This window comes from Leuciscus leuciscus, assembly GCF_965113295.1.
Source record: "Leuciscus leuciscus genome assembly, chromosome: 10".
In the NCBI taxonomy this organism is placed as follows: domain Eukaryota; kingdom Metazoa; phylum Chordata; class Actinopteri; order Cypriniformes; family Leuciscidae; genus Leuciscus; species Leuciscus leuciscus.
In genome coordinates this window covers 41889669-41903445 of record NC_138734.1, presented here as the reverse complement: position 1 = coordinate 41903445, position 13777 = coordinate 41889669, and the positions used below count along the sequence as shown (strand labels likewise).

At 38.2% G+C, this 13777-nt stretch overlaps 2 protein-coding genes across 8 annotated transcripts in view; one reads left to right on the top strand and one right to left on the bottom strand.

The window, feature by feature from the left end:
• The window catches only part of c18h3orf33 (c18h3orf33 homolog (H. sapiens)), a 466419-nt gene that overhangs the window by 160648 nt on the left and 291994 nt on the right, over nt 1-13777 (bottom strand). The window lies entirely within an intron of this gene.
• kcnab1a (potassium voltage-gated channel subfamily A regulatory beta subunit 1a) overlaps nt 1-13777 on the top strand; it is a 122819-nt gene that overhangs the window by 106049 nt on the left and 2993 nt on the right. For all 7 annotated transcript variants that reach the window (XM_082181376.1, XM_082181372.1, XM_082181371.1 and 4 more), the window contains 6 exons: nt 1387-1473; nt 10338-10423; nt 11933-12053; nt 12138-12232; nt 12342-12462; nt 12584-12672. In XM_082181376.1, the coding sequence (XP_082037502.1) occupies nt 1387-1473; nt 10338-10423; nt 11933-12053; nt 12138-12232; nt 12342-12462; nt 12584-12672 (599 nt within the window). The remainder of the gene's footprint in view (nt 1-1386; nt 1474-10337; nt 10424-11932; nt 12054-12137; nt 12233-12341; nt 12463-12583; nt 12673-13777) is intronic.

Here is a 13777-nt window from a genome sequence, read left to right as displayed (position 1 = left end):
ACGCACGGGTTTTAATGTTTTATGGAGACATTCCATTGACATAATGATTTTTATACTATGCAAACTGTATATTCTATCCCCTTACACTAAACTTACCCATTACAGAAAACCTTCTGCATTTAAAAAAAAAAAAAAAAAAAAAATTTCCTCATAGGGACCAAAACATGTATTTCGGATATTTCCATCTTTGTGGGGACATTTTGACCACGTAACGAAGGGTTTACCTGAACCACACACACACACACACACACACACACACACACACACACACACACACACACATACACATACATACTGGTGGGCTGAGATACATTTTTGGCACATACACATTTTGACACACAATCTGTCTCTCAGGATACACAGATATTGTGAAATTCAGTCTGGATTAAGTTATTTATTAACTGCACTTAAAATGCAATTCATGCAATGCATACAGCAACTTGAATGCTCTTCTTCTGTGATGAGCGAGTTTCATTTTTTATATAAAACATGCAAAAAATGTACACTGAATTAAAAAAATAATAACAAAGTTAATAATAATGATTAAGATGGAATGGAAATGGCAAACTCAATTGAGCCCTCAATTGAGGCGGATACATTTTTGATCCGATAAACTACAATGGAAAAACATTTGGTTTAATTCCCTCCAGAAGCGTCTTACGTGATGCGTTCACAAACACCAGCATCCGAACACAAGATAACATGACGGCGTTTATTGCGTTTCATAAGTCATTTACGATGTTGGAAAAAAGAGACACAGCGGCTTCCCCCATTGCAGCAACTTCCATTTTTATGACAGAAATTCACGCTAATTTCCCAGGAAGTGACGATATTTGTCCTCATGAACATATGGGATGGAAACGCTGCTTTATTTGCAAATGTTTTATGCGATATTGCAACTTTGCACGCAAGTTAAATTCACAAATTTGGATTGAAACATAGCTCTTGATGGGCTGCTTTCCACTATATCATTGATCAATCGCACATCTCTCGCTGTGTCTCAAACTGCTGACAGACACCCTCATTTCCTGATTGTAAAGCTTCATCTGACCTCAGGATGCTGACCCTGTCAGAGTGAGCCTCTAGAGATGGGCACAGGAGGGAACCCAGTCCCAATCAATCCAGCCGAATTAAAGACAGAGACACAACGAGTGAATGAGCCCCGGGGCCCTGCACAGAAAGAGCTTGATTACTGCAGACTCACACAGCTGAGGGTTTCTCCTGATGTTGTCAGCAAATTGTGATCTGTCATAGCATGCACCTTTTCAATTAGCACAAACCCGTCTCCCATGCACAGCTAATCACGCTATATTGTTAGGTAAACACTACCAGACTTTTTGAAAAGGAAGACTCAAACACTCTCACAATAACCGTCTCCTCTTTCAGGTCTCAAGGGCTCTTTGCAGAGAATGCAGCTGGAATATGTAGATGTGGTCTTCGCCAACCGGCCCGATAGCAACACGCCGATGGAGGGTGAGTTTGGCCAAATATACACTAATGTTCACAAGTTTGGGGTCAGTGAGTATAGCAAGCAGGGTGGGGCCGAGAGCCTTGGGAATGGAGCGAGTAAGATTTAAAAAATTTCTAATTTGCTTAGACGCATTTATTTGATAAAAAAATACAGCAAAAACAGTAATATTCTGAAATATTATTACAATTTAAAATAACTTTTTTTTTTCAATTTGAATATATTTCAAAATGTAATCTAATCCTGGAATGGCATATATGAATTTTCAGTTCAAATATTGAAACATTTCTGATTATTATCAATGTTGAAAACAGTTGTACTGGAATCTGTGACATATTTTCCCCAAAATTCTTTGATGAATTGAATGTTTAAAAGCATTCAGTTGAAATCCAAATCTACTGTATATGTCACTTTTGATCCATTTAATGTATCCTTTCTTATTAATAGTATTAATTTTGAAAAAATCTTGCTTACCCCAAACTTTTGAACGGCAGAGCATGAAAATCATTACATAATTGACCTGTTCGGGGTACATCTTGAAGACTTTAGTAGACTTTGGTTGGTTTGGTAATTCAAAAAATTGTGCCTTATACCTTCACAAAAGCACTTTGGGATACTCTCTAGAAAAGTGCTGTGAAGTTTGCAATGACAATACGGCATCAAAAGCCAGAGATGTACAAAAGAATGAGTGTTGGTGTCCTGCAGGCACATCCATCTGAGGCCTAAGTGCTCTGAAATATGTATTCATGATAACAGGGTTATGATTAAGTGCAGTCCCGGGGCGCCTTTCTGAATAACCAGACCTCTTCGAGGACGCAATGCAGCAGCAAGCTACCAACTGCTGTAAAAGCTCTGTGCTGCCCAAAGCTTCAAGTGCAGTCAGCCTGAAAATCGAATCTACTGTTTAATAATGTGCTTTTGTACAAACCACAGAATAGCGAAGTCTCTTGAACAGAATAAACAACAGAGAGAAACAACTGCACCAAGACTGATCTGGAGAAAATGTGCATTAAAATGAGAATCTGCTGCCGATGCAGTTTTAAAACTGAGTGTTTTATTCTCAGAAGAGCAAAATGAGGAGAAGAAAGATAGTTGTTCCAGCCTCTTTGACCTTCATAAGAAATGACTAGCGGATTTTCTCTTTCGTTTATCCATCGTATTATCTACAGACAAATGCCAAAAGCCTGAATACATAAGGAGAAGAGAGAAGAACAAATAGTAGTAGAGGAAGATGGAGAACATGAATGTAGAAGGAGATTGATCGGCTTCAAAGTTGTTTTTCTTCTGAAGGCCAGAAACAGAAGCGAATGTACTGCAAGTGCATACGTGATACTTGTGCATTCTTGCTTTACTGTGGCAGTAACAACCGTTTAATAATTGCACTAAAGCGAAAATTGACTGAAGAATTGGAAAAAACGAACCGCCTACAGCACCCCTAGTGATAAAGCGCAACACATAGCCTATAACTGGGATGAGAATGCATTGTCCTATGAATTTAATTGAGCCTGCAAAGCTAGAAGCATTTGTTTCACATACTTTCAGAAAGTTTCATGCCTTAGAGTCAACCATGGAGGGATTCAAGACAATTTATGATCTCTCAGGATGGTGCTAATTAGTATAAAGCATGTTAAATGAAAATGCTAGGCAAGCTGTTTTTAGCCCTTTGCTTAAAATGTCTCTACTATCTGGCAGATATTGCTGAAATGGGTGCCCTGAGAAATCACAACGTGTATGTCTGGGGTCCAAACTCAGTCCTGGAGGGCCACTGTCCTGTAGAGTTTTGACCCAACTTGCCTCAACACGCCTGCCTGGACCTTGATTAGCTTGTTCAGGAGTGTTTAGTTTGGGGATGGAACTAGGGATGCACGATATATCAGCCACTACATCGGTATCAGCCGATTGTGTTCATTTTAAATGTTATTGTCATCGGCTTAATAAGAAAATTTGGCCAATATATTAAAGCCAATATATGGATTATTTCCTTCAGCTGAGACACTTCAGATGCTCACTGTTCGCCATGATGGTTTTGAACTGCTTTAAATATGATTGGAATCACTTCAAAAAAGTCTGTCATATAGGCTACATAAAATTATAATGTGTACATTATAATTGTGTGCTTGACATTTGTTTTTGTGATCAGGCTCTCAAAAAATATATAAAAATTTGCATTTACATTTATCAGCCAATATAGCGATTATCGGCTTTCAAATATCGGTATCAACCAAAATTTTTATATCGGTGCTTCCCTAGTTGGAACTAAATTGTGCAGGACAGTGTCCCTCCAGGAGCAGGTTTGGACACTCCTGGTCTATAGGCGCGTTTCCATTACAGATTTGCGCAAAACTTTAGCAATTTTTTTTCTTCTTCTTTTTTCTTCTAAATGTCGAGAAAAACGAGAAAAACTATTGCGAAATGACGGCGTTTCCATTAACCGATGTTATGCGACTAAAACGTAATTTTTTTCCTCTCGCGATAAGTAAGTAATTCCAAAAATCATGGCAACGGATGTTGGTAGGTTTATGTATCCCAGCCACTGCACTGGCCATTATTATTAATGGAAGGAGACGTATGTGTGTTATCCAATCATTAATGGCAAGGAAAGACCCTTATACTTAAGAGCGGCACATGTGAGGTGTTTCTGGGTGTTTCTCCCTCAGATCTGCTTCGAGGTCTTGATGTGGCATTTCTTTGAGGTTTATAATCCATTATTCCTGTAATTCTTTTGTCTTTTATGAATTTAATAAAGCACTGTCTCGTATTCGTCCAAACATACCGTGTTTATCTACGTCAGCTGACCTGTAAATGTGCAAAAAACTGTTTCCATTGCAGTTTAGCGAAATGTTTATTTTTTGAATTGCCTGAAAAACCACCTCATGCGAGCGTACATTTTTTTTTTTTGCGATAAATGGAAGTTTTTGCGAAAATGACGTGTTTCCATTGGGCGTATTTTGAATTCGCAATTTCAATTTGAAGGGTAATGGAAACGAGGCTTATGTGACCGCCTAATTAGCAGGGAAGCATTAGCTTATGCATAAAGTAGCAAAGTAAGCAAAATGGCTTAAATCGTTTAGGAGCACAGTTTAGAGCTAGAAATTAGAGATTTTTTATATCCACCCTCTTTTTGTAAAGCTCAATCAATGTTCTCTTGGGCGAGGGGGATCAGTATGCCCTTCTGGTAATGTATGTACTGCTCAGAGCTGTTCTGTTGTGTAGCATTTAGGGCTTAGTAATATTTCAAAGCCCTGCGCCAGATGCCAAGGTCACCCTGACTCAGCCAATACTTTCAGACTTCTCTACTTTAACAAGCTTTTCAGCTCTCTCTAACACAGCCTGACAACCTGCTACTCTTGACTGATGTTCATTTAACTTCCATTTTACTGTTTTTACATCACCTCTAGCACAAAGTTTATTTGTTACAAACTCAGTTCATTTATGATAAATGTCATTACCTTTCCAATCTAGTTCACTCTGTGAGTTGAGTCTGTCTAGGACCCCAAATTGATTCCACTGGCTGAAATTAACACTAGAGCCAACAAAACACAAAAATAATGATTACAGGGGCAGATTATCCAAAGACATTTTCATGCAGTACCTTGCACAATACTGTGTTATGACCTCAGAACATTTATACCATAGTGCATGATTTGTAAACTTGTGATGCATGACATCACATAAACAGCTCATATGTATGACTTTTCTGACATAGTAAACTTGTTTGGTAGCTCACCTGGTACAGCAATGCACTTAGCAAGCTAAAATGACATGGATGCTTCAGCAAATGTGTTTTTATCTCACATTTGCTTTTGTTAGGTTTAATGTAGGTAGTTTGTTATTTTCAAATATGATTGAAAATTCTCACAATATGTACAACAATCACCGTAATAAAACATTGCCAGATTCACGTTCATCAGAAAACTGAAAGTGCTTTTACCGCCACTCACTGGGCGACTGAAGCTAGAGGCGGCAGTCTTTAGCGTCCTTGTTAGTGCGTCCACCTCCCATGCCGGAAACGCCATTTCGAATCCCGCTCGAAGTAGAACCGGAGAAGTTATGTTGGTGCCGTGACCCGGATGGGAGTGAGGTTAAGGGGGATGAGCCTAACTGAGGCCAGCTAGTAAAACCTCACTCCCCCGGCCTCAAGAGAAGTGACTGACACTAAAGTCTGTGTCCTTGTTTGTAGAAGTAGAACCGGAGGGGTAACATTGGTGCCGTGACCCGGATGGGACTGTTTAGGGGGGGTGACTGTATCAGAGGCCAGCTAGTCAAACCTCACTCCCCTGGCCTCAAGAGTCACACTAGTGACTGATATGGAAGCTTATGGGTAGCAATATTCAATTTGAAATGTGATATGCAAAATGACAATGCAATATGTAAAATGGCAATGCATTTATGTATTTAAATTTAAATTTTCCCATCATTTGTGCAACGTTTGGTGCAAAATGAAAATTCAATTATATAATTTACATTTGCCATTTCATACACTAGTTGTAATATGTAAATTGAATACATATTTTAACGCTTTATACGTTGCAAAATTAAAATTAAAATGTATTACAGAAATGATTAGATATGTTTAACATGTTCAAGCAAAAACTGTGGCAAAATTGTAATTTAAATGTTATTTTTTCTTAATTGCATTTACACTCTCAGTCAACACTTGCGATTGCATTTCCATTAAGTGTCCCGCAATGAATGTAGCAAAATTCAATGTGCAATTTGAAAATGCATTCTTAGCCGATCACGTGCCCGCCCCGCCCTGTCAATCACTGCGTGAGTGTTGCCAGATGTACGATAATTATCGTATTTGTACGATAATTTTGACCTCTGTACGATGTACGATCAATAATGGAAAAAATCCTATAATGTACGATAATTTCAGACCTATGTGACACTTCAAATGATGGTCGTTGTAATCATAGGGTTTCTCATTGATCTAGCTGTGGATTCTACGTCTACCGGGGGAAGAACTTGTAGAGAGAGGGAGCGAGAGACCTTGCGTGTGTGTGCCTCACGAAGCGCATGTAAGGACCCAACCAATTAATTGTAAGAACCGAACCCCCCCCCCCCCCCCCCCCCCCCCCCCCCCCCCCCGTTGGAGATTTCTTGACTGTCTGTCATTTTCATTATGTATTTTGTACAGGTTTGACTCGTGTACGATCATTTTCTTCCAAATACGATAATTTTGAGCTTCTGTTACGATACTTGAACATTTCCAATCTGGCAACACTGTAGGCTTTGGTGCGTATTTTGAGGTGTTGGAAGGAAACACGGCGGCGGCAGAGCTGATACTAGCGTTACATTCACTAGCAGATGAAGTGGAGCATGGACAGAGAAATGTATTCCCGAAGATTATTACGCCTGCAGGTGATAGAACCAGTACGATGTTGGACCGTCTGGGTCTGGGAGAATGTTCTGCCTTATCAAGCGTCGACACCCATGTCAACATTCTGCTGCGCTGCTGTTGTCTGAATCTGATGCTGGACTGTGTTGATGTTTTCGTTTTGTATAAAATATTATCATTGTCTGATACATGCTTATCTTTATTCTTATTAGCCTACTATTAACTGTAATACCCAATAATGTTGGAGATCCTATAGTTTTTCCTTACAAATGCATAGGCCTATTACTCTGAGATCACAAAGCTCCGTTGGTATTCGGTATTAATAGCTACCGAAAAATGTGACCGCTCTTTATTTATTTATTACTGACTGTAATGTTCAATAAAGTGACGAATGTGCTGTGTGACCATCTCTGTTTATTCAGCTGTATAATCATAAAATATGAGGCAGACATGCGAGTCCCTTTCCATTTTATAAAGCATATTGATAAGGTACATATGTACATGGTCACGGAATCTGACGGGTCAAATTCCTCGACCTATCCTTTTTTGGATGAATGTGGAGCATGTCGAGGGCTGGTGACGTCATCCTCTATAATTCAGTGTCTACTATTTTAAACAACGAAGCAGCACACGAAACTTTAACCGGCACAAACTATCGCACAAACAAACGAGACTATTTTGGGTGAATGTGGAGCAGGTAGGGGGGCTGAGTGACCTCAGAATGACCAATACATATTATTTTAATATTTAAGAAACCGAAGCAGCACAAAATAAACGTTTATCGGCGCAAATTAGAACAAACATATGAGTCTATTTTGGGTGAATGTGGACTAGTTTGCCGACGTTTTGCATTGGATTGGGGGCAGGGCCAACTTCACGCAGTGATTGACAGGGCGGGGCGGGCACGTGATCGGCTCAGAATGCATTTTCAAATTGCACATTGAATTTTGCTACATTCATTGCGGGACACTTAATGGAAATGCAATCGCAAGTGTCTTGACTGAGAGTGTAAATGCAATTAAGAAAAAAATACATTTAAATTACAATTTTGCCACAGTTTTTGCTTGAACATGTTAAACATATCTAATGATTTCTGTAATACATTTTAATTTTAATTTTGCAACTTATAAAGCGTTAAATTATGTATTCAATTTACATATTAAAACTAGTGAATGAAATGGCAAATGTAAATTTTATAATTGAATTTTCATTTTGCACCAAACGTTGCACAAATGATGGGAAAATTAAAATACAGAAATGCATTGCCATTTTACATATTGCATTGTCATTTTGCATATTACATTTCAAATTGAAATTTGCTACCCATATGCTTCCATAGACTGACGCTAAAGGCTGTGTCCTTGTTAGTGAGCCTGTGCGCCTCTCAAGCCGATAACGCCAGTCCAAATCCCGCTCGAAGTAGAACCAGAGGAGTTATGTTGGTGCTGTGACCCGGATGGGAGTGAGGTTAAGGGGGATGAGCGTAACTGAGGCCAGCTAGTAAAACTTCACTCCCCCGGCCTCAAGAGAAGTGACTGACACTAAAGTCTGTGTCCTTGTTTGTAGAAGTAGAACCGGAGGGGTAACATTGGTGCCGTGACCCAGATGGGACGGTTTGGGGGGTGACTGTATCAGAGGCCAGCTTGTCAAACCTCACTCCCCTGGCCTCAAGAGTCACACTAGTGACTGACGCTAAAGGCTGTGTCCTTGTTAGTGAGCCTGTGCACCTCTCATGCCTGAAACGGCAGTTCGAATCCCGCTCAAAGTAGAACCGGAGGAGTTACGTTGGTGCCGTGACCCGGATGGGACGATTTAGTGGGGTGAGTGTAACAGAAGCCAGATAGTAAAACCTCACTCCCCTGGCTGTGTTCTTGTTAGTGAGCCTCCCATGCCAGAAAAGCCGGTTCGAATCCTGCTCGGAGTGGGGGTTACACAAGAAGATATTACACATGAGCGGAATATCATTTTGCCGCAATGTTGCCATGGGCATGTTTTTCCTATGAGCCTGTTTTGCTTAATCATCTATGCTTTTTATCTTTAAACATGGGCTAGACGTTGACACCTCTCTCTCACTGTCTCATAGACATGGGCAGGCAGATCGCTATGCAGTGCTTTTCTGCTGCATCGATGCGTAAAGTGTCCAGAGTTTGGTGCTCATCACTGTGTGCAGTGCATATTAAAGTTCCTCAGTGGCTCTGCAGTCCCCTGCTTTCTCGCTCTAAAAGCTGAAGGGAATATAAAGTTACACTGCACTTCAGCATTCTTTTATTCCTCACGAGTGCGCTTATGGAATTGAGTGAAACCACACAAAAGTACGTCAAGCTGAACTTAATGAACCCAAGCTGATACACAGTGAATGAAAATATATTGCACCACACCAGATTATGTTACTGAATATAGCAGAAAAGAATACTAATCACACACAGCTTTAGAGAATTTCACAATTTAGCTAATTTACACCAAATCTGACATTTATGACTAATGACCAGTGGAACTATTGCAGTTTATTGTTTTATCTTAATAACAGCCTAATTTGTTTTTACTTGTTCTGGCTTTTCAACATAAACTAAATAAAATCAAAGATTAAATTATCATAACGCCCTTGTGAAAAAGAGGGATACTTTAGCATAATTTTTTATTAAGTGGGAACTGAATGCTGGTCCAATGTTTTTGTTCCATGTTAATTGCAATTAATTGAAAATGTACTGTAGTTTACAATATATGTTAAATGCATTCAGCATTCAACTTTTAAGTGCTTTTTTCATAAATAGAATTTAGTTACATATTTATATGCAAGTTCATTACTTTTATTGTATTTGAATTACTGACAAGCATTTATGATAAACTAAAATATATTTCAACGTCATTTTTACTGAAACTTGTATGTAATATATATGTAATGGTCTCGTTCAGTTTTGGTTTAATTTCAGTTCCTTTTGCTAGTTGGTTTCATCAGTGACTGATTATGTTCACCTGTGGTTCATTGAGTTCCTTCATTAACTGTATTTAAGCCTTTAAGTTTCCTCAGTCCTTTGTCCAGTATCATTTCTGTTTGTGTGTTATATGTTATATGTTATATGAGTTTAAATGAGATTCCTATATAGTCCTGCGTGTTTCCAAGTAAAGTCTTTGTTATTAAATTTCCTGTGTCATGTGATCATTGCTTTGAATGCAATATTATTTAAAATATTGGAATTACACATTTGTAATTAAGAAGCAATTTAGCACATATAAAATCTAGTACATTTAAATGTAAAATTGTGTTACAATGCACTACTGTTTAGATTATAATCAAGTACTTTAGAATGTTAGTCAACATTAAAATAAGTGTAACGTGCAACTAAACATATACTGTAAGTGCACTCTCTTTAAGTACACTTATGTGGCCTTTTATTTCATTGATATTATATTATTTGCAAAAAATATATATACATGTAAGATTTGAAGTACACTACAAGTGCACTTTCAATACAATTACATTCACTGTTTTTCACAATGGTGCTAACATTATTTGTGAATGTTCCACAGAGATTGTCAGAGCCATGACCTACGTGATAAACCAGGGCATGTCCATGTACTGGGGAACCTCACGATGGACAGCTATGGAAATAATGGTAAGTAACATTTTTCTTAACCTCAGTTGTCATGAGACACTTCATTCAACGTGTCACCCTGCAGGACACACCAGTTCAGCAGAATTAAGTGCATCACTTGCATGTCATGACAGAACTGCTGATCATTTACTTCCTTAAAGCTTGAATTCAGGAGCAAACAGTGTGTTTGCTGGAACAACAACCTCAGCTCCTCTAGTGTATATTGGCCACATCACATATTTTTAGCCCTGTGACTGAAGTCAGTGGTTTGTCAGTACTGTATGTTGCTGTAATTGCAGTGTTGCACAAACTGATATGTTGTAATTAAGCACTGACATTATCAATTCATGGGCGATAAATGTAGGCTTGATCAGAGTTTTACAAAGAGGACACACACTGATGACCTGTAATTTGTGTGACTGTGATAATACCATGTTCTAGTGTCACGCCAGATCTATCCCACGTAAACACTCCCCCGACTGGAACGTGTGTTCATAGCCTGATACCAAGGAGCCATTCAGTTATGGGATATTACTATACATGATATTGGAGAAAATAACTAGTTGTCACACTTTTTACTACAGTAAATATTTCCCAATGTTAGTTTACTTTTGAAAGTTAGCTTCTACCTTAAAGGCTACAAAAAATTACTAATATTATATTATATTATATTATATTATATTATATTATATTATATTATATTATATTATATTATATTATATTATATTATATTATATTATATTATATTATATTATATTTAGAGCTGGGCAAACGATTAATCACATCCAAAATAAAAGTTTGTGTTTACATAATATATGTGTGTGTGTGTGTGTGTGTATTGTGTATAATTATTTTGTAAATATAAATACACACATATGCATGTATATTTAAGAAATATTTACATGTGTATATATATTCATACATAATTTATATAGTTTATCATTATAAATATTTTATATATAAATAACACATTTTTCTTAAATATATACATGCATGTGTGTATTTATATATACAAAATAATTATACACAATACACACACACACACACATATATTATGTAAACACAAACTTTTATTTTTGGATGCGATTAATCGTTGCCCAGCTCTAATTATATTATATTATATTATATTATATTATATTATATTATATTATATTATATTATATTATATTATATTATATTATATTATATTATATTATATTATATTATATTATATTATATTATATTATATTATATTATATTATATTATATTATATTATCCAACAGCAGTAAAGTGTTATATTACATTTGAGACTGAATGATAGAAACAGGTCTTTGAAACCAACATGATTTGTGAAAACAGGCATTTTTGTAACTAGTTTTGTTACTGACTAGCCTCAGGCATCACTATATAATGAGAATAATTTCCAGCATGAAATATCTGCATTATGAAAGCACTTGGAGGTGGAAATGGAAATGTATGAATTGTAGCTATTACAGAGATATATGCATATATTTGAATCCAAAAGTGTAAATCTGATTGTGTCTTTCTAGGAGGCGTACTCCGTGGCGAGGCAGTTTAACCTGATTCCTCCAGTGTGTGAGCAGGCGGAGTATCATCTCTTCCAGAGGGAGAAGGTCGAGGTGCAGTTGCCTGAGCTCTACCATAAGATAGGCAGGTGTCAATCAATCATCCTTTACTCTCTGAATCCTGACCGTCATGCAGGACAACTCATCTTCATTCTGTGTGTGACTGTAGGTGTGGGCGCCATGACATGGTCCCCTTTGGCCTGTGGGATCATCACTGGAAAGTATGAAAATGGTATCCCAGAATCCTCTAGGGCATCAATGAAGGTACCTAATTTGCTAGAAACGTGCTCACTTGCATATACACAGTGACAATTTATTTTGTGCCATGCTTCTTCCTACCCGACTTTACTCGTCTACTCGTTTTGTCTTGAAGTCGTACCAGTGGCTGAAAGATAAGATAGTGAGCGAGGATGGACGAAAGCAGCAGGCGAAGCTGAAAGAACTCGGCCATATTGCCGAGAAGCTCGGCTGTACTTTGCCTCAGCTGGCCGTAGGTAAGACTGCTCCCATCAACACTTCAAACACAACCAGTCGTCGTCTTCACATTACTGTCCACTCTGTTAGAAAACTGTAATCTGCTGAGAAGATTGATTTGAGCCTTTTTCTGTCCTCCAGCCTGGTGTCTGCGGAACGAGGGAGTGAGTTCAGTCCTGTTAGGAACCTCTAATGCAGAGCAGTTAACTGAAAACCTGGGAGCCATACAGGTGAGATACAGTATATGCTCTGTTTACAGCTGGTGTTAAGATGTGTTTTGGTCGATTGGATCACAAGTAGACGAGGGAGACACATTCCTGATTACACCTAGTGTTTTAATCTGTCTCTTCTGTCCACCTTCAGCCACTTCTGTCCTGATTTGTTCGAGGGGAGGGTCTATGGGCGGGCAAATGTATGGGCTTTTCAGATCTTTAGATTCAATCAGCTTGTGTAATTTACATATGAATGTGAATGGATGATGGTAGAACACACAGAGAGCATCAGTTTCTGCTCTGACGGCCTCAAGACCAGCCGAACACTGAGTGTGTGTTAGAAATCAGGAATGGTGAGAGAACATTGTGCTTGGTACATTTTTCATCTTCAAACCAAACTTGGGTCTCCAGCCGACAAAGTTTAAAGGGGTGGTATAATGCCATTTTCACAAGATGTAAAATAAGTCTCTGATGTCCCCAGAGTGTGTATGTGAAGTTTTAGCTCAAAATACTCCACAGATATTTTTATATAGCATGTTAAAATTGTCACTTTTTGAGGGTGAGCAAAAATGCACCGTTTTTGTGTCTGTCCCTTTAAATGCAAATGAGCTGCTGCTCCCGTCACAGGGGGCGGAGCTTCAAGAGCTTGCACTCACACAGAGACAGACAATGATGGAGAGACTCAAGAAGAAGTGACAACATGTAGAAGCAACAGGACATTTCTGAATGGTTAGTTGATGAATTTATGAAGCTGATGTGGAGTTATCTTCTAGTCATTGATTAGCATATTCTGTCTTGATAATCTATCGTGTTTGATAAAATCGTGTTCCCGGGGCGGGTTTATGTAAATTCTAGGGTTGGTGATGTCACTAACCCGGGAGGAATGTCGTGTAGTCTCTACCAGCCGTTTGTTGTAGTCCTTAAAAAGTGATTTCTTTAAAAGCAAATATTTCCCTTTGCTTTGAACTTTGAGCGTCATAACTTTGCAGATGTTGTTTATGATCAAACAGCAACATTACACACTAACTAAAGTTAGATAAGTGAAATCATATTAAACCACCCCTTTAAATCCCGTCTGGCTAGTCTCTTCCCATAATGATTAGGCATTTGATCAGTAGACAGA